Source organism: Scardinius erythrophthalmus (assembly GCF_964197995.2).
Source record: "Scardinius erythrophthalmus genome assembly, chromosome: 9".
NCBI classification, from domain to species: domain Eukaryota; kingdom Metazoa; phylum Chordata; class Actinopteri; order Cypriniformes; family Leuciscidae; genus Scardinius; species Scardinius erythrophthalmus.
In genome coordinates this window covers 35,548,104-35,575,476 of record NC_138229.1, presented here as the reverse complement: position 1 = coordinate 35,575,476, position 27,373 = coordinate 35,548,104, and the positions used below count along the sequence as shown (strand labels likewise).

Genomic DNA, 27,373 nt, shown 5'->3' with positions numbered 1-27,373 from the left:
GCCAACAGTACACAATGTTCCCTTCACCGAAGGAACTCCCCCTATGTGCAGACCTTCATAATATTTAAGTTACAAAACCTAATGCCATATTTGATTCATTTAAACAGTTTAATTTTTCTTTAAAAAAAAATATAATGGCAATGACTGTGTGCAGAAAACTCAGAATGTGGACTTTTAACAAGTTAAAGAAAAGTATAAATTGGCACAATGCGATATATAGCTACGCAGGACAAAAACGGACCGTAACATAGTTGCGGGGAAAGGGGGTAATACCTCCTAACATTAACACAACAGTGGCTTTAAATAAGAGCATACAACTAATACTTCGTTTCCAAAATGTATTTTCAGTATTATGATAAAAGCAATGGCAATTTACAATAACAACAAAAAATACAAACAACAACACAACGACATCCTGTATAAAGTATCCCCTATGCAGATTGATGGTATCGTCCTCAGACACTTACATCGTCCCAAACCTTATAAGAGTTTGATTCACTCCAGACACTCTGTTCATTTGGATATTTAGATCAATACTTAGCGTTATTAACTTGATGATCATGTATGTTAATCTGGTACATGATCATAAGCTTTATTGCTAAGTTTTATTTTAAATGACTGGCTGCCAAATTTTTTTTTTTTTTACAACCGGACACTTGGATTAAGAAGTGGAAAAACGGGCTTTTTCGGATTTTAACATTGTTTTGCCGTTGTTTTCTTCGTTATCTTAGATATAACAATTAGACAAACGTTCACAATTGTTTGACGGTCCGATTTACAGTATTTAAAGGGCTTAATTCACTTCGCGAACACGATCCATTGTTGAAGAAAGGATGTCGTCGTCTGAACCTTTTTCTTACATCGAAATGAGTCGTGTCAGCGCAGCGGGCACTGGTTCGTAACTATATTTCTTTATTGTTTTCCTTCTCATATTTTTATGTTTGGTGTGTTTTCTGTTTAAATCACACTGTCTTTGTTCTCGTCCAAACACAATCCCAAGTGTCAAGCGTTAATCTTGGGAACAATAATATAGCCGTATTCATGAAGAGAACAATTGTGAAAGTTAGTTCATATTATATAAAAGTGAGTTAGCCCAGTCTCGGGCTATTCGTTGAGTCTTGCATGTCTCAACATGTCATCGCTCAGTTCATTGAGGTCAGCAGTGCAGGAGTATCGGGCCACGAAACTACCAATCCTACTATGGAGAAGCGCGAGCTCATGAATATTAAATAGGCAATGGTGACGTCGCTTAGTAACAGTCTGTGAGCGTCCAATCACGTAACTTGATTAGTATTCATGAGCCCAGTGCCGTTTTCAACGGTTAAGCAAAGTCTTAATTTAAGCCAATCACAGAGACTCGCTGATTAACGTCACGCCATGTACTGAATATTCACAGACCTTCACCTTTTCCATAGTGGGATTGTTGAATTCGCGAGCGGGGATCCCAGGGAAATCCCGAGCGCTGTTCTGTCCACAGCTGTCACTTCAGGCACACAGCTCAAGACAGGCGTCTTTACACAAACTTACTGTGTCTTGTTAACAGTATTACTGATAGGTTAATAAGAGAATTTAAGTTTCTATCTGCTGGCCATCTGCTTTTCATTAATGCCGTTGCTCCGCAAACCCCCTCATACACGTCGAGATGTTTGCTCTTCTATAATGCTTGTATTGTGTAGTACTCTCTAGTTTCTATCCAATTTGTCACTAGTGTTTGTATTAAAATTGTGTTATATGTATTCATGTGAAAACTGACATTGACAAAAATGAAAAAAAAAAAAAAAAACAGAAAAAACCCCGAAAATTTTATGTTTTCTATGTAAAATAGATTAAACACTTAATTTTACAATCTAAGTATTCAATATCATTTTATATATTTTATATCATATGAATTATATTCATTATGTTAAAATATGTAGGAAAAAATTGTCTTGGCAGTCATAGACATTATTGATAAATACATTTATACAAAACAATATAAAGATCTAATATTATTTTTCAAATAAAATAGGTAAAACAGTGGATTGGCACAAGTGAGGTTTTTTTTTTTTTTTCATTTTCAGTGACCAAAACCTGACAAATTGACAATTTATTTCTTGAGGTTTTCCTGTAGAAATGTAACAGTTGCTGAACGGTTCTATATTAGGACGGTTGTCTCATATTATATTTCTTCATCAGTCATCAGTAGCGACGATCATCTACCAAGAGAAATGGAGCCCAGCGATTCAATACAGGAGGCCGGGTGGTACTGGGCTGACACATCAAGGTGAGAGCATTTTAACTTCATTCGGTAAACTATTTAGCCGGAATAAGTCTTAGTATTTGTGTCTTTATCAATTTGTTTGCATATTATTGAATTTTATACCACTTGCATTAGGGAGGAGGTGAACGAAATCCTCCACGGCATGCCTGACGGTGCTTTCCTGGTCCGAAATGCCTCCTGCAGGGTGCAGGGACAATACACATTAACTGTGAGGTAAGGGTTGCATGTTTTAGGATTCCTCTTTTAGTGAAGCAGATTTGTGACTCGGGTACTGACAGTGGCCAACCAATCATTAGCCACTCTCACACATACAATGCAGTCTTTTGTCTGTATTGCGACCGATCACACATTAGTGTCATTAAATGGACTAATCACACATTAGTGGAGTCAGGCTCTGACCAGGGGTTTAGTTACCCTTTAAAACTCTTTGATTTACTAGTACTTTTAGCATCTGTCTAAAGTTACGTTTACACAACAATGATGTCCTAAAGTTTTTCCTTTACGATTTCCGCGTACATACAACAATGTCGTCAAACACAGATCCGCGAAAACAACTAAACACGCTGTATTCTGCTGCCAGGCCAATGGTTGGTGATAAAGACGCACTATGTGCTTATAGACTGAACACACGTTTGGTTGTTTATTGCACCGAGACAATAACGCTATCGTTTTCAAAAACGTGCACTTTCAAACCCGTTTTCAGGCCCCCAAAATGCCGTTTCCGTGTAAAAGAACGCATGAAAAGTTTTCCGTTTTTAGTTTAAAATGGGGTCGTGTAAACGTACCCTAATTCGATGACATAGACGTAGATGATTAACCGTGTCACAGCATGCAGCAACTGTGTCAATCATAAGTGTAGCTCAAACTGTTTTTACAGCATCCTAACCTTGAATGTGCTAAAATTAAATGTTGTTAACTTCACACACAGAGCGGTTTTACACATTTTTTTCAACAATATAACTACTACTTTAGCCGGCAAGTAAGACCGCAAATTGCCCGATTTTATTGGTTGGGATTTCAACAATGGGCTCTTTTCACACATGACCTCTACATGGAGAAATACACTGTACCATTGAATTTACAGAAGAGGCTGTATGTCTGAAAGCGCTTCTCTCCACAGGAACAATGGCACCAACAAACTCATCAGGATCCAACATCGAGATGGAAAGTTTGGATTCTCGGAGCCTCTGACCTTCAGCTCGGTGCCGGATCTGATATCTTACTACAGGCACAGGAGCTTAGTCCAGTACAACACTTCCCTGGATGTCACGCTGGCTTATCCCGTGTCCCACTGTCACACGGTCGGTTCCTGTTCAGTGAATTTCATTGTGAAGATGATCTTAGTTGAAAGGAAGCTTTAGTCAGTGTGTTTTTGTGTCAATAAGCAAATGCCTTATATTGCATGTTCAGGATCTACCTGTGAAGGAAGAGTTTTTGAGCGCAACCAGAGAGAAACTCCAAGAATGTTTAAGACTGTTTCAGAAGACGGCAGAGTATGACCAGCTATATGATGCTTGCACCACTCTATTACAGGTAAGCTTTTCAGGATCAAATATGTGCTGATATAATAGTGTTTGAAAAATGTTAAGGAATGTATATCAAATACGTTGCTTTTCTAAGGATGTTCCTGTTGCTTTACAGGAAATCCAAAGGAGAAATACTTTAGAGCCCGTCAGTATGACCGAGATCTCAAAAGAACCGTGTTATTCTCAAGAGAACTCTTGCAAGGATTTCCCCGACTCATCCCACAGTCATCTGACACAGTGAGTGCTCATATGCAACACCAGCACTGAAAGAGCACCAGTGTTTCCCGAGGAATTAAAGGGATAGTTCACCCATCATTTACATCCTTTACTCAAGTTGTTCCAAACCTGTATGAATTTCTTTCTTCTGTTGAACACAAAAGAAGACAATTGAAGAATGTCGGTAACCGAACAGTTGATGGACCCCATTGACTTCCTTAGTATGGAAAAAAATACAATGGAAGTCAATGGGGCTGATGAACTGTTTGGTTGCCGACATTCTTCAAAATATCATCTTTCATTCTCCAGTCACTTCATCAGCATTTCATTTGAGAAAAACTATCGTCATACACACACAGAAACTCACGACAACCTGTCAAAATAAAAGTTTGGTTTGATGTGAAGAAATTGTGACAGAAATATTTTACTGATATTAAGAAGATGGTACTAATCAAAGTGATAATAGTAATGAAATGATTCAAATTTTATTTTTAAGGAATATAAAAAACAACAACTTGTTTTTAGTATAAATGTTGCGTAGAACTTTGTTTGCCTAAAATAAAATTGTTAGTTTCGTTTGACTAAATTTTAAATGACTAATTAAACTGATCATTTTGTATGCCTTTATTTGATCACAATGTGTATTAAATCATAAATACTGAAAACAAGACAACAGAATTTCTGAAAAACAAAACATTTTTATTATTGTTAAAATGGTAATAAATCATTAAGTAGTTCAGTTTTATGAATTCAGTTGATTAGACATGCTTTTTGATAATTAAATTGAATTAAACCTAATCCAGTATAGAAAATAGCATAATAAAACATCTAAAAATGTCATTTGTTTCATTTAATTAGACAATCAGACTATTAAAACAAAATCCAGAAAAAAATTAACTGAAAAAATAAAACCGATTTCATAAGTTTCGAGTTTAATACTTGGATTTGGGGTTTTAGACTTTCATTCATCATCATCACAACTGAGGATATATTTAATGAAACCTGTTCCTCCATTGCAAGTCCATTCACCCATAAATCTGACGCTTCAAAAAGTTAATAAAGAGATCATAAAACTAATCCATATGAATTGAATGGTTTAATCCAAGTCTTTTTTTTAGAGACACATGTACTTTATTTGATGAACGGGTTTAATTTAAGCTTTTATTCCCATATAAACACACACACACACATACATTTAGAATATTAGATATGGTAAAAGTTTTGGGTGAATGGACTTTTAATGGAGGGACAGAATTCTCTCAGGTTTCATTAAAATATATTCATTGTGTTTCAGTTCATTTTTGGGATGAACTCTATCCCTTAATGTGTGATACTTGACTTTGTGACCACCAGTTATTATGATTTTTATTGTATTTCTAAATAATCTACCCGTCATCACTGATTTGATTAAAAAATCTTCAAGTCTCTCAATATTATAGCACCTTTTAAAGCGGTTCAATTTAATGTAGTCAAAGGCAGCGAGTGGGATCACGTCTGGCTGCTTTGCCTGATGCTAGAGATCAGAGAGGGCTGTAGGAGACAAAGGGACAATGGCAGGTGAACAGGAACTGGACTTCAGAAGACAGAGGTGCTCTTGGAGCTGCATGAGACGCTTTCAAAGCTTTCTGCTTATCAACGAGTGTTTATTTTCTCAGGTCTCCATATGAGGTGAAAGAGGAGCAAGAGGAGAGTGCGGAGCTCCTGGAGGAAGAGCGATGGTTTGTGGGAGATCTCGGTCGAGGTCAGGCGGAGGAGCTTCTCCACGGGAAACCGTCCGGTGCTTTCCTCATCCGCAACAGCAGCTCGAAGGATTGCTACGCCTGCTCTGTGGTGTAAGTCATCCGTCAGTGCTTTGTCCTGTTTGTTTGTTAATTAGCACAAGATAGAAATGTCCCGTAACTTCGTGTGAATCTATTGTCTTCCCGTATAGGCAGACATTTTGCTGTTTGCATAAAGTCTGATCCACATTGGATCTTTTTCTGGCCATGAATGATATAACAAAAGATACATTTTCTGCCCGGTGTTTTACTTAATATTTGCAATCTGGCAATCATGCGCACTAGCTCTTTCCATAATGCGAAAGTGCCGCCGCCGATCTGAAAACACTGAAGACTCAGACAAACAAGTAAACTGCAGTTCAGCAATCTCCATTTGAGATATTCTGCTTAAATGAAAGTGTCATTCAGTCAGTCTGTGTTCGGTTCACGAGCCGCTTGAGCGACTAAATCTGCAAACTATTGTTTGCCATTGTGGGTGAATAAATGCACTTATGCACTCTGTGTGACAATATAAATTGATGTTGCTTATATTAAATTTGGAATTATAACTATTACTATTAGGAATTTCACTGTTTTCGTTTTTGACAGAAGTTTGTTGTTAATAATAATAATAATAATAATAATAATAATAGCAAGATCGGTTTTGCCTGATGGTGGAAAAGCAGCTAAAATCATACAGTTTTAGCATGACATAAGGGAGAGTAAATGATGACAGAAATTTCATTTGTGGGCAAACTATCCCCGTGAAAACGAACTAAAAACGCGTATTTTCTGCCAGGCCAATAGATGGCGATGAAACACTATAGACTGAACATGTAATACGCACGTGCATGACCTCATCGTCTTCAGAGATTCATGTTTTTATAGTTTACACGGAGACCGTTTTCAAAAACTTGCACTTTGAAGCCCGTTTTCAAGAGTTTGCATTTTCAGGCACCCAAAACGCCGTTGTCATGTAAACGAACGGCCAAAACGCATACGTTTTACGTTTTTAGTTGAAAACGGTGTCGTGTAAAACAGCCCCTAAGTTTTCAAATGAATTGAAATGAATGTTTCTTTTTGTAGAGATTTTAATCAGAGATGCTATTAAAACATCAAACAAACATCTTAACACTTAGTCATTCAAGTCACAAGATAATTAAAGGGATGGTTCACCCAAAAATTAAAATTCGGTCATCATTTACACACCCTTAAGTTGTTCCAGACCTGTATGTGTTTCTTTGTTCTGCTGAACACAAAGGAAGATTGTAGATCGAGCTCTGCTCGGTGAACTAAACCTTTAAGCATTGCAAAACTAGTCTAGCGACTCTTCAGTAAACCCAAAGGCCAAATAAAAACGGCAATATTCATTTGTTTTGCCTTTATTTATAGTACAAAGGAGTGCAGACAGAAAAGTAAGGGTATGAAATCATCGTTCATAGGTTCAACTTTGAAAGTTTTATAAATGTAGCTGCTAGATGAAGCTTTGTTTCCAGCTTGACCCTGACTCTCGTAAACCGCTCTCCGCTGACCCTGCTCTTGATGTCTTGAACCACAGGGTGGGCAGCCAGGTGAGGCACTGTGTGATTCGCCACACTGAGCGCGGCTACGGGTTCGTCGAACCGTTCGATCTCCACAAGTCTCTGAAGGATCTGGTTCTGCACTACCATCACACCTCACTGGCGCAGCACAACCAGGCTCTGGACGTCCGGCTGGCGTATCCAGTCCACAGCTGAGTCCACTGGCGTCACGGTGAAGATTACGTGCACTAAGACTGAAGAAGATTTGCCACTCGTTGGCGTCGTCCCTTCATTTTACATTGTGCGAAGGGTGGAACCAACTGTGTATGTATATTGCACTTTCCAAAGCATTCCTCATGGTCATAATGAAACTCCAGTACTTGAACAAGTATTCGATGAGCCCTTTGTAGACATGTTTACAGATAGTCACAAAAACAACAGAATTTGTAATACGATCACGCTTTTTAAGTGGGGATGAATGCATATAGCCTTTTTATTAAAGTTTTATTAAAACATTTTAAAGTGTATTTTGTGAATGTAACACAGTGGGTGCATTTATTATTGAATGGCAAACTTTCAAATCTTGCTTTATTGTCTAAAACAAGATGCCTGCAATTCATTCGTTTTATTTGTTTGTTTTGCACCCAAGGACGTTGTTGACGCTTGGTTTATTAGAAATCCAAAAATGTTTCAGAAACTGTTTTTAGTTTATAAAAGCTGAGTTACACTTTAAGGACAGCTTGAATATTTTGTGCACAATACAAGTATCCATTTAAGTTTTTTTATAAGGAAAGCCAGGACAGTGTAGTTGTCTTATGGGACACTTCATTGAGTTTAATAAATGAGCGTGTCTATGGTAAACGACACAATGCCAAACTGCTCATACTTGAGATGAACAACTCTCTGTAAAATGATTTTTTTAATGTCATTTGTCAGCAGCAGACAGGGAACATTCACCCTTATTTGCAAAGCTTATTTTTTTGCTATAAAGTTTTCCCTTGCATGCTTCTTTAAAAATCAAAAATAAAATAACAGATTGTGAATAAATTCAGAGCCCATGTCTGATGTGTTTATTAATTAAATGAATGGGTTAAATGTGCTGCCATTATGTGCAGTGTAAACCAGGCCTGAGCTGTCCTGAAACATTACGTAAATAACATTACATAACAGTTTTATGAACATTAAACCCTGTTATATTCACACACAAAACATTTGTTTCGAGTTCATAGAAACATGATTTGTGCCCCAATTGTCCATGTTTGCTACTTTGGGCCTGGAGTGAGAGAAACTGTTGAAAGTTTCAAATTTGACGTGAAATGTAAAACCCTTGAATATTCATTTCCATTCACTAATGGCATCGTTTCCTGAGAATGACCCAGTGACACTAATAGGACTTATTGTTGCACTGCTGGTAATAATTCAGAAGAACTGAATGTTCAGAAGAGAAATCTGCACAGGAAGACTATAATAAGGTATTAGGTGGGGGCATGAAAACAAGGACATTCTTGTAGCAGGTTGCATATGAGAAGTGTTCGGGATTAGCCCTCGCTCTGTGTCAGCAGTGTGGATGGGCTTAAAAGCTTTGTGAGTGTGTGTCAGTGCGTGAAGAACAGGTTCCCGGTTACATCACGCAAGGACAGCTTGTAACAAGTGTGCAGGTACTATAAGTAAACCCTGATTACTGCATCACCTCATATGAGGAAATTTGTAGATATCCAATCCTATTGTGGCTTATGTTCATTAAATGCATACAGCATAGTCTGACTCACTATTACATCACATGAGAATAACCACACCCACTCACATACTGTAATTTGTACACAATATTCCATTTCTTTTTGAGCAATGCATGCTTTTTAATTTAAAATATAAAAATAGTTTTGAAATATAGCTGCTGGCAGCAATAACGGGGCCAAACCCCTCCATTAGTTCCACGAGTTCATTCAAAAAGAGGCAAAGTAGCTAAAAAAAGAAAGAAAATGGAAAGAAATATAACAACTTTGGTTTTTAAAGTTACTTTTAATGTGTTTAAGTGTTCTATAGGATTGGTGTGGTTATAAAAAATATGTTTTTACAGAACATGTAAAATGGTCCGGGTAAAAAATAGTTCTGATTTTGTCAAACAGGATTTATGTAAACGCAAACTTTCTTTTGGAAATTCTGTTGCTTAACATTAAGTATCACAGAGAGGGCAGATTCTTGTTTCGATATTGAGATTCAAAGTGAGAATCTTTTTAGACATGGCAGTTGTAGCAGAAAACACGTTTAATACAAAATAAACCCTTGAATGTACTTGGCGTATCAGTAGCAATTTGGACAGTGGTGCAAATGAGATTCTCTCTCTCTCTTGTTTTTTTTTATAGCGCTTTTAACAATGTACAGGGTGGGCGATTTATATGGATACACCATAATAACATGGGAATGGTTGGTGATATTAAAGTCCTGTTTGTGGCACATTAGTATATGTGAGGGGGCAAACTCCTCAAGATGGAAACGATCATTTGTTATTAAATTTGGAGAGAAACACCATTCTCTCTACACAGACTTTAAACGCGAACCTGTGAGAAACGCTGACACCGTTCACATGCGCATTAAGAATTGGTTCTATAGTTATGTGCGTTTGAATATATGTGTGCAGGTTTGGAATTCCCTACAAACCAAGCCTAAACAAAGTACTGGTGTTTCCATATAATTTTTGATACATAATTTTATTTTATTTTATCAATTTGGGGTAGGTACGCAAATTGAGTTTCCCGACAACGCTTTATCTGTAGAGTGGGAAAGGGATCCTCCATAGGGAGAGACTAGTTGGCTCTTCAGCACTGCGTTGGATCGGGTCCAGGCGAAGGTCCTTCATCAGATCTGGATACGGCCTGGATCCGGCAGGCTGCGGGAAAACCTCGGGATAAAGAAAGACACTAAAATTAGCATAGATGCCATTCTTCTTATGATGTAACGAGTACATCAGGATTTATGGGAAGTGTTCCCGGTTCCAGCTGACCTAATCTATGCAGCCTAACATTGAATTATAAAAGTCTATAATGTATTATGTGAATGCTAGGTCAAAGAGATGTGTCTTTAGTCTAGCTTTGAACTGACAGAGTGTGTCTGCTTCCCGGACAATGTTAGGAAGACTGTTCCAAAGTTTTGGTGCTAAATAGGAAAAGGATCTACCGCCAGCAGTCGATTTTGATATTCTAGGTATTATCAACTGGCCGGAATTTTGAGATCGCAATAGACGTGAAGGACTATAATGCGTTAAGAGCTCGCTCAAGTACTGCGGAGCTAAACCATTTAGTGCTTTGTTAGTAATCAGCAATATTTTAAAATTGATGCGATGTTTAATAGGGAGCCAATGCAGTTTTGACAGAACCGGGCTAATATGGTCAAACTTCCTGGTTCTGGTAAGAACTCGAGCTGCTGCGTTTTGAAATCCCCAACTTTCTAATAAAGTTAGCTTACCAGGCAAGAATGAGCACACAAAAGCATTACTCAGCATGTTAACTGGTTAGCATGCTATGCTAACTTCGCTACTAATATAGTTTATGGCCACAATAGAATGAATGGACAATATGCTAACCAATCAGCATGCTAAGCTAGAAGCATTAGAAAACAAACACAGGCAGAGTCAAATTCGAATAGGTGCTTATTTCTCGATAGCGGTAGCAAATATCAAAAATCCATTCAGTTATTTTTGTGTGGCTTGGTCCAAAAATCACATGATCAGATTTTGGGCAAAATTTGTAGTAGCAAAAAAACTGTTTTTCATAGCCTACTTCAATATGGTGGACAGACAAATTTATGTAAAATGACAACTGAGATATTGTCAGATTCAGCATAAACCAGGGAACACGATGGAAACAAATTTTGAATTTATAAACAGCGCAAGATGCTCCACTCTGGCCTCTTTGTTTCTTTCTTCAGTTAAATAAAAAGAAATTATGAAACATTTTCTAACTCCATTTTCTAAACGATCTATTGAATGAGGAGTTCTTCAACAAAACAGAATCAAGTCTGGAAAGCCACTGGCACCTGGATGAACTGGACATTTTTAAATGACTTTTAGACTTATATCTAAAGAAGAGTTTCTTCAAGTTCACACAGGTGTCTCACACTCCAAACTATCCATAGCAACTTGGAATAATTTGTATGATTTCCTATTTAAATAATGCAACGTTTTTCTTCACTTAAATACATAAGAATGAATAAACACTGTTTAAAGGTGCTGTGTGTAACTTTTTCACTCTACTAAAGCATAAAAATACCATAATATGTTTGCAAATATTGAGGAAACATGCTCAATATTGAAGCATTATTGAAGTTCACATGCACTGTTTCCCAATTGACAACTGAATGAAAAACAGACATATGTCATTATTAAGTTTATGATATTGATAACTGATATTATAAAGTTATTTACTACTCGTTTCTCTGAAAAACACTTCTACAGCCAGTTATTTTACTTTAAATGTTCGTTTCCAGGCTGGAATGTTATATTGTTTTGGTCTGTGATACTGTTGTCAATCTGCCAATTTTCATTGTCCATTGCGCTCGTTCCTGTTGCGTGTGCTCAAACTGGCAACCCGTGAGCGTCGAGTCTGAGGAGGAGGAGGCGGGAGAAACCACGATCACCGATATCTTGAATTGGACTGCAGTACCTATTTCCACCACTAGTCAATCTTACAGACTGCACCTTTAAAGGTTAATTCCTATTTCTAATAGCTCAGTCCAAAAGGCTCCGAAGATATTATTTGGGGAGTCATCAGTTTCCCTAAATACCTTGAAATGTGCATTTTGCATATTCCCTGCATGTTTCTTCCTCTGTTTAATGTCGGATTGCATTTTCAGTGCATTACTGCCATCTCCTGACAGCAGATTAAAAAAAAAAAAAAAAAAACTTGTGTACTGATAACAAAATACCCATAAATTCTCCTGTATATATCTGGTCAGTTATTCTTGCTTTTTCTTTGAGCAAAACATAGTTCTTTACTCTAGCTGTTTCCAATATGAAAACATATTTAATTAAAAAAAAACAGATCCTCAGTCTGAACTCAACCCCATGACAAGATCTGTTCTACGCCCATAATAATTTAGACTCCACGCCTAACAGTGGTGCAGAAGATAGTAGTTGGCAGAGCCATAGAGAGAATTCTCTCTATGGCTCTGGTAGTTGGTTTGGTATTTTTGAGGTGTATTATATGGCAGGGTACTGTCTAGCTTAAAAAATAAAAGGTCTTTAATGCACGAGGTGGGAAATGTTGGAGGTTTATGTATAATCTTATCTTGTCCTTTCTGTGTCACCCAGATATTTAATTTGACATTGAAATCAACTATAGCGGTATGAGGAAGAATTGAACGTTACAGTAGCAAAAGATAAATGCAGTAACAGATATATTAAAAATGTATTAAAGATTAAAGATTTGCCATGTTCAATAGTGTTTTGGTCATCTAAATATGAAATTATTCAGTGGAAAAAAGTATGGTCAATAACAAAGCAGTTTTCTTTATATAAAATTGTACACAGAGTTGTACACAGAGTTGGGCAAAAGCTAAGCCAAATTGTGAACATTTTATAAAAGAAATTAAACAATATGGCACTACTTTAGATAATAATAAAAACAAAAAGCAAAAAAGCTACGAAACATTGCGTCACTTTAACTTATTGTAATTTTTTACTCCTGGCATAAATTGTTTTCCCTTATACATTTGTTGCGAGTTGTATTATGTTTGTGCAAATTTTGTATATTTTTCTGTAATAGAAAAGAACGTTACAGTATTTTAAGTTCATGGTCGTGTATCGATTACTTCGGTCTGACAGATTACTTCAAGATTGAACGCCATTCGGCGCATTACCGCCACCAACAGGACTGTTCAAACGGCTGAAAATAAATAAATAAATAAAATAAAAATTAAACGAATACCTATAAAAAGCCAAATAATAATAATAATAATCGTGAAATCCTGGCACACAGTCCAGAAGTCTTTAAAAATTCCTGAACATATTTGGATGTTTCGGATCGGTTTGACAGACTGAAATGCCGATGCAGGAAAACTCGATGCCCATGCGGAAGTCGGTCTATGATCATATGGATAAACCAAGTGGAGAAAATAACGAAATTAAAATGTAAGTAGGCTTATACGTCCATTGATTAGAGAAAATCGCCCTGCACTCTTAACTGTTCTACCCGTTGAACTGAGCTTTTGCTTTTCGGATGTGTTGCAGTTTGAGCATCTAATGTTGATGTTTGTTGTGGATTTGGGCTGGGCTGTATTTTAGATGTCAAGCTGCTGTAAACCTATCACAGGAACATGGACATTTCAGTCCACACCGGAGGCCAGGGTGATGCTAGCTTTCATGATTTCACGGAGGAGGTGTGGCTCATTTGTTAAACATCTGGTCTGAGCACCTGAAAGGTTGCAGGTTCGACAGGTTGTTCCTGTGATCAGTTCACACAGTTAAAACACATCACAACACAGCTCAGCCCAAACTAAACTACAACAGGTTGGGGTTTATTCGGTTACACCCATCAAATGAGCCTTTTATTTAGCCATAGAACACCACAAAATGTCCACCTCAATTTTTTTTTTTTTTGATGATGTTAATTACAGTACATCCTTGCAGAATATGCCCCCTTAATGTATTAATGCACTGTCTTGCCTTCTTGAGCACCAGGGAATGTGTTTACCCTATTGTAATAGTTGTGATTGAGTCCCTCAATTGTCCACATTATGAAAAGATGGATCTCAAAATCATAAAGTCTGTTGGAAAGAACTCTCACAAAAACATAAAAATGAACAAATAAAAAAGCATTTCTAATCCAAGAAGGAAAAATATGAGTACAATGCTTATCTGGATTACAGAGGAGTTGAAAAGACAACAATACATGCACCACGCAGGAATCAAACCCACAGTTTTCAGATCAGGTGAATGTTACTTACTACCACGCTCCACTTGGGAGACACATATTCACCTTTCTACCGAGCTTCAGTAGTTCAGGTGAGAATGAATTTAAAATGAATATTACAGTGATCACAGAATTGAAAAACAAAAACCCCACATTAATCTGTTAATCCAAGAGGAAGAAAGATTAGTACAATGCTTACCCAGATAACAAAGGAATTGACATGACATAACAATACACTCTTTTATAAAGTTTCACCACGCAGGAATCGAACCCACAATCTTCACGGGGGAAACAAGCCATACATCGTAATAATTTCACCACCGTAATAATTTCACCACTGTAATTTTGTTGTAATAGCTTACACACAGCATAGGGAGGCTTTATTTGAATCTTTGAACTAGTATTGTTGTTCAAGTAAACAGCAATAAATAAGAACAGATAAACAAATTGCATACGGTAGCACAAATAAATACAATAGAATAAAGAGATAAATGAAATAAACATGAAATAAACCCAAAATAAACATTTTCAGTTGGGTCTAACAGTAGTATTCAGGTAAGAAATACTACAGAAATTTCAATAAATTACTCAAATGTAAACTAACACTGGATAGTTTCCATTGCATAAATTAAATACAGATTAATGCTTTCAATTAAAGTTACAAAGAGCAGCGAATGCTTTTCTGTTCTGTTCTTTGATTAACATGACAGACAGCAGCAGGTTTATTAGGCTGCTGTCGCTTTAAGAGTTTATGCACAGATTCACAGATTTACTATTACACAACATGCGTTCTCTCTCAACTATTTACGTTCTACAACTGGCTGTATTTACCTGAATATTCGGCAAGGCGGGCATTTTCGATTCGATTGATCAAAGTTTTGCAGAGATACAGCCTCTGATTAAATTTTGGGTCAACATCGTTTAGTTCACAACATCATCATTTTTGAACAAAGATAAATATTAAAAATCTGTTCAGTCATTTTTGTGCAGCTCGGTTCAAAGATCATCTGATCAGATTTTTGACAAAATTCGACAAAATTTGTTGGTGGAGAAGTAAAAAAAGTGAAAAACTGTACTTTTCAAAATGGCCACCACTGTAATGGGTGGAGTCTTAATGTTAGCTATTGAATGTGATCACATCAGCATGAAGAGATTAATCAGGTGAACTAAATACATTTTTTCTTCCAAAGTTATAACCTTTTGAAAAGTATATTTTTGAACTGGTAGTAGTGCTGTAGACCTGAAGTTGGTCTACTCATGAAGTTACTAATCATTATCATCGCAATAAGTGTACCAATTTTCATAATTTTCTATGTTCCGTTCATAAGGGAAGAAATAATAATAAAGATGAAGAAAACTAACAATTACAATAGGGGCTACAGCCACTTCAGCCCTAAAAATAACACAATTGTAATGATCCGTTTTATTTTGTTAAAGGGATAATTCTCCCAGAAATTACTCTCCATCATGTCGTTTCTTTCACCTTCGGAACACAAATGAAGATCTTTTTGATGAAATCTGAGAGCTTTCTGTCCCTGCATTGACAGCTACGCAACTATTACTTTGATGCTTAAAAACGTTCATAAAGAGATCATAAAACTGATCCATATGAATTGGTAGGTTTAGTTCAAATTTTACGAAGACACTTAATTGCTTTATATATGATGAACAGATTTCATTTAGGCTTTTAATCACATTTAAACAATGATCAGTGGACATAAACAGAAGCTCAACTAAACCTGCTTGACACAAGATAACGAACCTCATTGGTTCTTGATGAAGCTCAGACGTGCTGCACAACACAAGAGAACGAACTGATGTGTGAATGATGAAAGTTTCTATGTAAGTAAGAGCCCTAAATTCAATCTTTTCATTGAGTATTGACATCAGTCTGTTTAATCAGTTGATTATATGGTTGTTTACACTCCATTTTAGGTTTGAATTTTTTTCTCCAGCATGGCTCATAAAAAAAAAAAAAAAAAAATTATAAAACGTGATCAAATACAATATACAAAGTAAATCAACTCAGGCATTTTCTGTTCAATTGTGTCTTTAAATGACTCTGTACTAAGGATACTGTGAGGGGTTTCGGATGAGAAAGTCAGCTACAGCATTATTAAAAGTCTCTGTTTGTGTGCTTTAGGTAAAAGCATTGTTGTGGTGCCCAGCTGGAATCATCATCATGTCCTCCGCTGGTCCATCTCTTCCATCTACTCGCCGTTCTGTGGCTGGAGATGAAACCGTGGCGGCGAGTGATCGTGGGATTTACTCCTCAGACAGACACGCTGGTCTCCTGCTAGCCCAGATGAACAAGATGCGTCTGCTTTCTGACTTCTGCGACGTGCGGCTGCTGGTGGGCGGACGGGTGTTTGGGGTCCACAAGCTGGTGCTGGCTGCCAGCGGCCCGTATTTCACTGCTCTGTTCTCTGGAGGCATGAGCGAAGCCCGCGAGGAGGAGGTTCGCATTGTTGGAGTGGAGGCTGACGTCTTTGAAATTCTCCTGGGATTTATTTACACTGGTATGTTAGAATCATATTTGTTGTATGTTTGCTAATGACCATTACCACTATTAATATTACCAATCTCACACTTGTGCTCCTCACGGTCAAAAATGACCGCATTGGAAACGAATGGGAGACAAATTTCATCTAGTGAAATCTTGAGTGTTCACTGCTTTAAACCGTTTTCCCTTCAGCAACAATTTGCCAAATGTCGTCTTTAAAAAGAGATCAAACTTAAGTCTGTGCTTTAAAGCATTCCAGATTTATGACAGTTTAAGTTGGAAATGTAACTTTCAGGTCTATGCTCAAAACGTGAATAAATGGATTATAACTACTGCGTAAATATAATGTAGTACCATAAAATCCCCGAAACATACAAAATATTAAATAAAAAACATTATCAAATATTTTACATTCCTTTCATTGGAATAATACAAAAATTAGTTCATTTCTGAGGGTTAAGCCTTTTTAATTTTTTGGTCATGCTTTATATAAGGTGGCCTTAACTACTATGTATTTAACCAGTTAATATATACTTATTATGAGCAGACATGTGAGCGCTTTGTAATTGCATTTAATTAACATTTATAGTTACACTGTTAACTTTACCCCTAACCATAACCTTTATTTAATGTGCAGTGTCCCTTTAAAATGATATTTATAACAGGGGAAGGTACAAGATCGTCATCCAGTCACTTCTTTGACACTGTCAAGTAGTAAAGAGTTTAGCCTAAGTGGACTAGTATGTGTGTGTTTGTGTCTACTTAAAGGAACTGTATGTAAGATTGTGGCCAAAACTGGTACTGCAATCACTTTCAAATTACTGTAGAGCGGTGTATCCCCTCCCCCTCCCCCTGACTCGAGGTTGCCAGATAGGCTGCAGGATCCAGCAGGAACGTAGGCTGACACGTTTGTAGCTGCAGCTGTGGTATCTAGAGCAGATCTGGCAACCCGGATGCCGAAACACAACTGACTTCGTGATTGGTAGATAGGTGGAGGGTGGGGCATCAGGCCAAAACACAACATGACAACATCAACATCAGTTGAGGGCTGCAACTTCACTTTTAAAATGACAATATCCTGGCCGGACTGCTGTTGTCAGTGATATAAGTATTTGAAATGAACATGATTTCTTAATGTCTAGTGACATATCAGGGCCATTTTATGATTAATTGAAATACATTTCTTACATACAGCTCCTTTAACTATACAGGGAGAGATTTGCATCCTGAATTGAGCTAAACCTGACAAAAACACTTCCATTTGGGGATGTTTTCACTTGTAAAAATAAAGTTTTGCTCTGGTGGCCCTCAAAAATGACCCGGATGATGCACTTATTCAACCGAAAAAAATGAAGCGTGGGACGCTGGACAGGGGGAGGGGCTATCAGACTCCGATGTTGACAGACAAAATAAACATATAAAGTTCATACACTACACGGTTGTTAGTGCATAGTGTAGAGTGCGTCATTTGGGACACATCATTTGCAATAATCTCGTTCATCAGGGTTCCTTAAATCCTCGAAGCCCTCAAACCCTGATCAATCTCAGCGGCCTGTAATATGATGACCTTGATTATCTTGCTCGGGTGTCTTTGATTAGGGTTGGCAGTGGCCCTCCGGGTGCCAGATATGAGGAATCCTGTCGTACATAATCAACAAATGGCACAACGAATGGGATCAATGCATTCCAAACAAACTACATGAGAAAGACACATTTTCTACATCCAATAATCACTGGAACCAGATCATTTACACCCAAGCGGACATTCCAAAGGACTACACATCGTTTTTTTAATAGCAGGCAATTGAATGCTTCATTATACCCGCTGTCTTTGAAGAACAGTCTATTATAATCATTGAAAAGTTCATCAGTTTTAGAGTTTTTTAGTAAAAATACATTTCAAAACCTTACATAAGTTTTATGTTCATGGGGACTGGACCTGTAAAAAGTACACTGAAAGTTTCTTTGGATAAAAACTTTTCTGTTATATAGTGTGTAATAGTCTTTTCCAAGTATATGAATGCTAGACATATTTGAAGAGGTCCTTCTCCTGCTCCTGACAGGCTCTATTGACGTGACGGTGGACACCGTGCAGGAGCTGATGGTGGCTGCAGACATGCTGCAGTTGAGTGAGGTGGTGGATATCTGTGGAGAATTCCTCCGGGCTCACATGGACCCGTCCAACTGTGTGGGGATCTATCGCTTTTTGGAGCAGATCGCCTGTATGGAGCTGTTAAAGTTTACTGAAGACTACATCCACTGCCACTTTCTAGAGGTGGGTTTATTGACTCGAGTTTTCTGTTTTAAATATTCTCAGCATTGTGTTCTTTCTTCTTTGTTTCTTTTCACCCTGATTCAAAGGTTTAAACCTGAGACTGAAAAGAGAGGGGTTTTTGTAATGGTAGAGTTGGTTCTGGATGAGTATTGTAAGGACTCAGTGGGTATCACTGTCGCCTCACAGCATGGAGGTCTGAGCCAGGAGGCCTGTGTGGAGTTTGCATGTTGCCCCGAGTCTGCGTGGGTGTCCTCTGGGTGCTCGTTTCGCCCGCAATCCAAAAACATGCAGTATAGGTGAATCGAACAAAATGAACGACCAAAAACTTTGCGTCACTATGTCTTTCACCGATTTTTTTGACTGTGAAACTCAAAAAAAAAAAAAAGAATTCTCCTTGAATGAATCACAATATGAGACTTAAATTTTGAGTGTAAATTCATTATTTCTCATGCATATTTTTTATTTTTTACATGCTACATGAAAGATTATCTTTTCCCCTTTTTTCTGTTAGGCTTACTATATTCAAAGTGTTGATTTTTGGCTAATTGAACGGAGTAGTCAACTAATGGTGGACCAATTTGACCCCTAAAACAATTGATGTTGCCAACATTTATTCAGCCTTTCCAAAACACATCTATGTGTTAAAGATTTGCATGCACATTCATGCCCCTAAATGTGAAAATGTCTCAAAATTACCAGTGTTTCAAGCAGTTGGAAAACTGAATGCAGGTCAAACTGTCCCCAACAGCATGGGAGGGTTTTTAACGTATAGAAAGTCACCCAGTTAAATGACTTACTACTGTAAGTACTTGCCACTGTTGTTCTCCAAATACCAGCTTCCATGACTGTTTTGAGAACCAATCAAAACCTCATGTCCTCGGTCATGTGTGTGGTGTCAGGTTCGCTCCTCAGAAGAGTTCTCCAGCTTGTCTAAAGACCAGCTGGTGAAGTTGCTCCGCAGTGAGGAGCTGAGGATTGAAGATGAGTATCAAGTGTTCACGGCTGCCATGGACTGGCTGCACCACAACGTGCCCCACCGGAAGAAGCACGTGGTGGAGGTTCTGGAGCCTGTGCGCTTCGCTCTGCTGTCCCCACAGAGACTCTACAAGTACATCGAGGGTGAGCTAGAGAGACTGGCGTTCAGATGAGTGCGACACTAATGAATGAAACTCAGAATTTTTATCTCACTTTTTATCTCACAATTCTGACTTTTTCTCTCACAATTGCGAGTTTATAAACAGTGAGATAAAAATTCGCAATTACCATTTGAAAATGTTTTTTTATTCTGTGGCAGAAACAAGCTTCCATAGGTTTCTTATTAGATATAATAGGAAGAAACTTTCACATTGTCTGACATAGGCAAAGGTTATAATTTACAGAAAGACATATCAATTTAAACATATGAGAGATGTCTTTGCTTGTTTCCGCCACTGAAAAAAAAAGAGTAAAAAATAATTGCGATTTCTCACAATTCTGACTTCTTTTCTCAGAATTGTGATATATAAACTTGCAATTATGATTTATAAAGTCCAATTCTGAGGAAAAAAAGATCTCTCACAATTCTGACTTTATAACACCAAATTGCGATTTTATATCACGCAATTCTGAGAAAAAATTGTGGAACTAAATTTCTATACTTTTCTGACAAAGTATAGCTACGGTAACCGTAGTCAAGTCACTGTTACAGATTTGAGAGGTGTATTGTTTAAAAAAAAAAAAAACAATGGCAGCGGAAATACATGTAAACACAAATAATAATAATTAAAAAAAAAACATTTATTATTAATAATAACCTGAAGAAAATATTCTGTCAAATAATAAAAGCAAACAAAATATGTTAAAATATATATTCACATGCGATGGTATTTCAAAATGTGTTACACAGACATTTTAAGAGGATTTAAAGCAAAAAAATTATGCATAATACATTTTTTCAAAACAATTAGAGTAGGCCAGTAAGAGCTGTGCGTGTAAACCTCACTCCCCTGATCTCAAGAGGCGCTCTAGCGATTGTAATAGATTAATAAGACCAAAGATTGCCCGTAAACCCAAATAAACCCAAAATGTATTATACGTCATGTTTAACTCTAAAATAAATTTTAAAATAGGCATTATGTTTATATATGAGTCACATATTTGAGGTCTAAATAACCACATTCTCACCTAAAAAAACTCTCAAAACTACATTCCGTGACACAACAACAGTAGTATTTGTAAAATAAAAATATGGTGGATTTGCTCGACCGCCATGACAGCCGCCGCAAGCAGAGTGATACAAACGGTGAAACGGTCAGAGTGCTGATACTGGGGGATATCGCACAGTTGGAAAAGGCTCTCGGCCATTCATATTCGAGAACCAGAAATAACTGTTGTATAAACAGAAATAAAATAATGCAGTGCAATAAATAAAGTGAAGTTCATTATCGATACAGAATTGAATGAATGTGCAGGTGTGCGTATCTTGTTTATTTTACAAAAAAATAGAGCTGGAATTATTTGTTTTATGATGTTTGTTTTTGTGTACACATTGGTGATGAGACTTTCCCACACAGGTATTTCTGACTTCAGTTTGCGGGTTGCATTGCAAACCCTTCTGAGAGAGTACACTGAAGTCAACAAGTCCCCTAAAGAGAGCAAACATTTCAGCCTTCTGCAAACGGCCAAGACCCGGCCCAGGAGAAAAGCCCGCAAGTACCTCTACGCCATTGGTACGTAAACTCTTCTGCCAGTGTGCAGCTGGGATATTCGAGTTTTCAAATCGAAAAAGATCTTAACCTGTTAACTGTCTATTGAGTAGGGCTGTCACTTTACGTTCGAAAATCGATTGCACAATCGATCGGACCAACCAACGCAAGTTTCGAAAACGAAAATAGGGAATCGATTTTAACGGTCTTTTCTCGGAGCGCGTCCAGCTCGTCATGTTATGCCCGCAGCGAACGCGCGTCATTTGCAACTGCAGGCTCTGACAAACACGCATAACAGCAATGATCCTTCTGCATAATGTGTCACTTTTTACTACAAAACTGTGAATTTTCCCGGTATTCAGACAGTCTCATGCATTCAGATACAGATTCGGGCAACGGTCTATCGCCTACATAGGCGAAATTTGTTTGGCATTTCTAATCGTAAACACAGCCATGTTGAAGAATGAGGTAATGTTTTTCATATGCTGCGTGCTATGGCAGTCCACTATGCTTATTGCTTTTCGAGAATGTTGCACTAGTCATTGTGCGCGAAACTTCACGCCAATAAATCATAAATCAAATATTGCTGACTTGTGCGCGTCAGGCTCGGCGCGCCCTCTTTACGTTCGTCCTAATGCCTGTTAGTTGTCCGTGGATTTGCCCATATATGGCGTTTTATTTTTCAATTTTCGATTTTACAATCGATTCAATGAACACTTATGTCTCAAAAATCGAACGAAGAAAGTACTATCTTCATGACAATGCAAGGTCCAGTTTTAACCTGGTTTTCACGCGAGGAATTTTTAAGGGTCCAAATGCTAACAAATTTTTGTTGCTTACTAAAATAAGTGCTGGGAAAAAAGAATGCCAAATGTCCTGCTACCAGGACACTGACAGCTAACTATTGTTGACTCTTCCAGACTGTAAATCTGGACAAAAGTCATGTAGTGCATTCCAGCCTTTAGTCATGTTCATCCAATTCAACTTCTTCCTCCTCCTGTCTATAGGTGGATACACGCGCCTGCAGGGCGGCCGATGGAGTGACAGTCGGGCTTTGAGCTGTGTTGAACGCTTCGATTCGTTCAGTCAGTACTGGACCACCGTGTCTTCCCTGCATCAGGCCCGCAGTGGACTCGGCGTGGCGGTCCTGGAAGGCATGATATATGTAGTAGGGGGTAAGTGTGGGTTTATTCTATTTTGTTGCCTCATGCAAAAATGTCTTGTGTGGGTTTATTTTTTGTGTTTGTTCTATTGTGTTGCCTCATCAATATTAGGGCCCATGCAAAAAAACTTCTTGGCTGCACCCCCTATGAAATACACTAAATGGACAAAAGTATTGGGACACCTGACCATTATAACCAACTGGGACTGTAATGACATTGCATTCTAAATACTGAAAAACATAAGTGACATGACAGTAATATGGAGATTAATATGGAGTTGGTCTTATGCAACTATAACAGCTTCCACTCTTCTAGAAAGGCTTTCCACAAGATTTTGCCCATTCATCCAGTATTGAGCATTAGTGAGGTCTGGCACTGATGTAGGACGAGAAGGCCTGGCTCACAATCCCGTTCTAGTTCCTCCCAAAGGTGCTCCATGGGTTTGAGGTCTGGGTGGCCCTGTCAAGTTCTTCCAACCCAAACTCATCCAACCAAGTCTTTATGGACCTTGCTTTGGGCACTGGGACACAGTCATGCTGGAATAGAAAACGGCCTTCCCCAAACCATTCCCACAAAGCTGGAAGCATAGCGCTTTCCAAAATGTCTTGGTATGCTGAAGCATTAAGATTTCCTTTCACTGGAACTAAGGGGCCAAGCCCAACCCCTGAAAAACAACCGCACACCATAATCGCCCCTCCACCAAACTTTAACAGTTGGCTCAGTGCAGTCAGGCAGGTAACGTTCCTCTGGCATCCGCCAAACCCAGACTCGCCCATCATCAGACTGCATGATTCGTCACTCCACAGAACGGGTTTCCACTGCTCCAGAGTCCAGTGGCGGTGTAATTTACACCACTCCTTCTGACACTTGGCATTGTACTCGGTGATGTGAGGCTTGCACGCAGCTGCTCAGCCATGGAAACCCATTCCAAGAAAATCCCTCAGCACAGTTTTTGATATTTTCTGTTATTAATGCCAGTAGAAGTTTGGAACGCTTTGGCTATGGAATCAGCATCCCGAGTTGGTGACTTTAACGTACCATTCGCCTCAGCACTTTACATAGTCTTCCACTTCGTAGCTGCTGTTTCTAAACGCTTCCACTTTCCAATGATACCACTTTCAGTTGACCGTGGAATACCTAGCAGGGATGAAATTTCACTAACTGACTTATTGCAAAGGTGGCATCCTATCACAGTACCACACTTGAATTCACAGAGCTCTTCAGAAAGACCCATTTTTTTCATAAACGTTTGTAAATGCAGTCAGCGTGCCTAGGTGCTTGATCTTATACAGCTGTGGCAATGGGTCTGATTGAAACTCCTGTGCCCCAATACTTTTGTCCATATAGTGTGTATAATTTTAAAGTCCCCCTGTAGTCAATAATTCTATCACTTAAAACTCATCTTTGATCACCAAATTGACATATTTAAAGTTTTTTTTTAAATCACGTCAAATACCGCTTTTTTGAGACTGTCTTTGGTTCACTGCAGTTTTAAGGAGAAAATACTCAGCAATGGTGTTGATGACTTATGAATTTACACATGGTTTGTCTTAAAGCATATTAAAAACACCACATAGACATATAAACAACATTAAAAACTTGATTTTCACCACAGGGGGACTTTAAAAGCAAGCATTAGTATCTCTACTAAAACTTCAATATTACTACTACCTACTTGTACTTGAGAAAACAAATAAAAAAACTTAAGGCCCGTTCACACCAAAAACAATAACTATATAACATTCTGTATATTATAAGCATGTGCTGCACTTACTGTATGTTGTCTGTCATTTAAAATGCTCAAGCTCTTTTAAAGGAGAACTTGGTAACTTTTTTAACTTAATAAAACGGTCTAGAAATCATTTGGATGGTTAAACAACCTGTTCTGGTGATATTGGTGACTTTCCCCGCTCCCCCCAGCGTTCCCAGGCGGAAAACCAACCTTGCAACTTGGGGACTACCGTCCCGGCAAGATAGAAATAGGAAGTCTCGTGAGAAGCGAGAATGAGAACGAGAACGAGCGCGAAGCACGAATTGCTTTACGGCAATTCGACATAAACACACACGCATGTATGATGTATTACCAGATTACCCACCTCGGTAGACAAAGCTCCACACGATTCAGTTGGCTTGCTCCGATCAAAACAAACGCACATGAGCAGCGGTAGAGAGGGGGAGGAGGCCGCCGCAAGTGAGTTTTTTACGACCGTGTTGTGAAATATACGCCCCACCACAGCTGTAGGGGGAGCTCGTGGTGAAAACGTGACAACAAAAGGGAAAATCAACGAAGTGACTAGAGTTCGCTAGAGTTGCCGAGTTCTCCTTTAAGTAAGGTGGATTCTGATTGGCTGTCAGTGATTTTATCGTTTATCAGGTGGGAAAAAAATATTTGTTTTGAAAGTGATTCCAATGATATCATTCCTTCCTGTTGTTATCGTCATAAATGTGGTGTGGACTTCAATATTCTCATAGAATTAGAATGATTATTAGAACTTTATATGCATAATTATATGCCTTCACACTGAAACTGAGATCTGAGTCTAGAGACCAGAATATGGGTGTATGCTGTTTGGCTATTAAGCCATCACATAAAGCTACCATAACCACATAGCAATGAACTAAAATTGTATTTAGAATATAATTTTAGGAGACAATGGTAAACATACAGCCATCTTGTATTGCACAGGAGAAAAAGACTCGATGATCTTCGACTGCACGGAGCGGTACGACCCAGTGACCAAGCAGTGGGCGGCAGTGGCGTCTCTGACCTATCCACGCTGTGGGGTTGGAGTCTGTTCCTGTCATGGAGCTCTTTATGCACTCGGTATGCAAATTCATACGCTTTCTGGCAGGGCGAGTCTGCTGCTCTCTTCAGGGTTTTGTTGGGTTTCACTATAACATCATGTGATTGATTGCATGAAGATTCCTGTAGTTCAGCATAGCTCTGGCAACGCCAAGCTCAGGGGTTCCCTAGCAATGCATGAACTGATGAAATGTACACATTGCGGGCAATATAAGTGGCTTTGGATAAAAGTGTCTGCCAAATGCATACATGTAATTGTTTATTGTTTCAGGAGGCTGGATTGGCTCGGAAATTGGGAAGACCATGGAACGATATGACCCATCAGAAAACAAATGGGAGATTATTGGGAGCTTGGCTGTTCCTCGATATTATTTTGGCTGCTGTGAGCTGCAAGGTACGTCCTCATGGATAACTGAACCATAGTGATGACCAATAAATGACTTTTAAAGGTTTAATATATTTGACTTGAACATCCACTTTGTTTCATAAACCCATTTATTTTAAATAGTGTAGCATTAAAATCAACATCAAATAAAATGGGAATACATTTACCTGGCTTAATTGTGCATGATTCTTCACTTCTACTGTATATGTCTTCTTTCATCATAAAGGCGTTTCACTCTCTGTTCTCCACAGCAGGGTTAGCACAACTTTTTAGCCAAAATTGTACTGTGCGAAACGATGCAGTGTTAGAATATTACGGCTAGACACTCAACAACAGAAACCCAAACACGTGCCTCATTTTCATGTGCCTTGGTCCGTCACAGAAACACTGCACATTGTATGACCAGTAGTTTCAGAGTTTGAGGGGAGAAATGTCAAATGATGATGGAAAAAAATGTGAATTGTGACATACATTTGTACTCAACCTGCAAACTGGAGTTTTTTCGGTTCCTTGCCACTGTTGCCTTTGGCTTGCTCAGTTGGGGATATTTTGGGAATATTTAATTTAATTTTATCAATCAATAAATTTCACTAGAAACAAACCTTGTTGTATTATTTTAATTTAATACTGTGAAGCTGCTTTGATACAATCTGTATTGTGAAAAGCGCTATACAAATATACTTGACTTGACTGTTTAAAATGAAAAAGTCCACTAAAAGAACGAATAGAAAAGAATGATACATTCACAAACTGGACATAACTATAAAGTCTAGTAGCTTGTTTCCACCACAGAATAAAAAAATAAGAAAGGTAATTGTGACTTTTTATCTCACAATTCTGACTTTTTATCTCATAAATGCAATTTACATCGCAATTTTTATCTCAGAATTGCGTGATATACTGTAAAGTCGCAATTGCGAGTTATAAAGTCAGATTTGCGAGATATAAACTCAATATTGCAGGGAAACCTGAACCTATCTCGAGCTTGTGTTCACCGCAGACCTTATTTCAGGCATTTAACCGAAACTCCATTGACTTCTGGACGATGCATCCAAGAAGTGCTAAAATGCACTGTGGGAGTATGGGGAAAACGTATATGCAGGCTCTAGTCTTCTAGTGTGGTGTGTGAATGTTCCAGGCTTCATCTATGTGATCGGTGGCATCAGTGATGAGGGAACGGAGCTGCGCTCGGCTGAGGTGTACGACCCAATCTCTCGCCGCTGGAGCGCCCTGCCTGTCATGGTGACCCGACGGGCGTACGTGGGCGTAGCGAGCCTCAATAACTGCATCTACGCTGTAGGAGGCTGGAACGAGGCACTGGGATCACTGGACACTGTGGAAAAGTATTGCCTAGAGGAGGTTAGGATTCCATGAAG

The 27,373-nt window shown here is 38.3% G+C and overlaps 2 protein-coding genes across 2 annotated transcripts in view; both read left to right on the top strand.

The window, feature by feature from the left end:
- Positions 1-435: 435 nt before the first annotated feature.
- On the top strand, positions 436-8,484 carry pik3r3a (phosphoinositide-3-kinase, regulatory subunit 3a (gamma)). Its single transcript, XM_081374589.1, has 8 exons — positions 436-894; positions 2,176-2,263; positions 2,375-2,473; positions 3,381-3,561; positions 3,671-3,793; positions 3,902-4,023; positions 5,658-5,834; positions 7,318-8,484. Exons 1-8 carry the CDS (start codon positions 834-836, stop codon positions 7,493-7,495), a joined length of 1,029 nt encoding a protein of 342 aa, XP_081230715.1. The 5' UTR covers positions 436-833; the 3' UTR covers positions 7,496-8,484.
- Positions 8,485-13,232: 4,748 nt separating this feature from the next.
- ipp (intracisternal A particle-promoted polypeptide) overlaps positions 13,233-27,373 on the top strand; it is a 16,885-nt gene continuing 2,744 nt past the window's right edge. Inside the window, exons 1-9 of the mRNA XM_081375146.1 lie at positions 13,233-13,403; positions 16,328-16,703; positions 18,751-18,962; positions 19,862-20,081; positions 21,515-21,670; positions 22,654-22,821; positions 25,496-25,633; positions 25,884-26,006; positions 27,136-27,356. Of these exons, the coding sequence (XP_081231272.1) occupies positions 16,367-16,703; positions 18,751-18,962; positions 19,862-20,081; positions 21,515-21,670; positions 22,654-22,821; positions 25,496-25,633; positions 25,884-26,006; positions 27,136-27,356 (1,575 nt within the window). The 5' untranslated portion in view covers positions 13,233-13,403; positions 16,328-16,366. The remainder of the gene's footprint in view (positions 13,404-16,327; positions 16,704-18,750; positions 18,963-19,861; positions 20,082-21,514; positions 21,671-22,653; positions 22,822-25,495; positions 25,634-25,883; positions 26,007-27,135; positions 27,357-27,373) is intronic.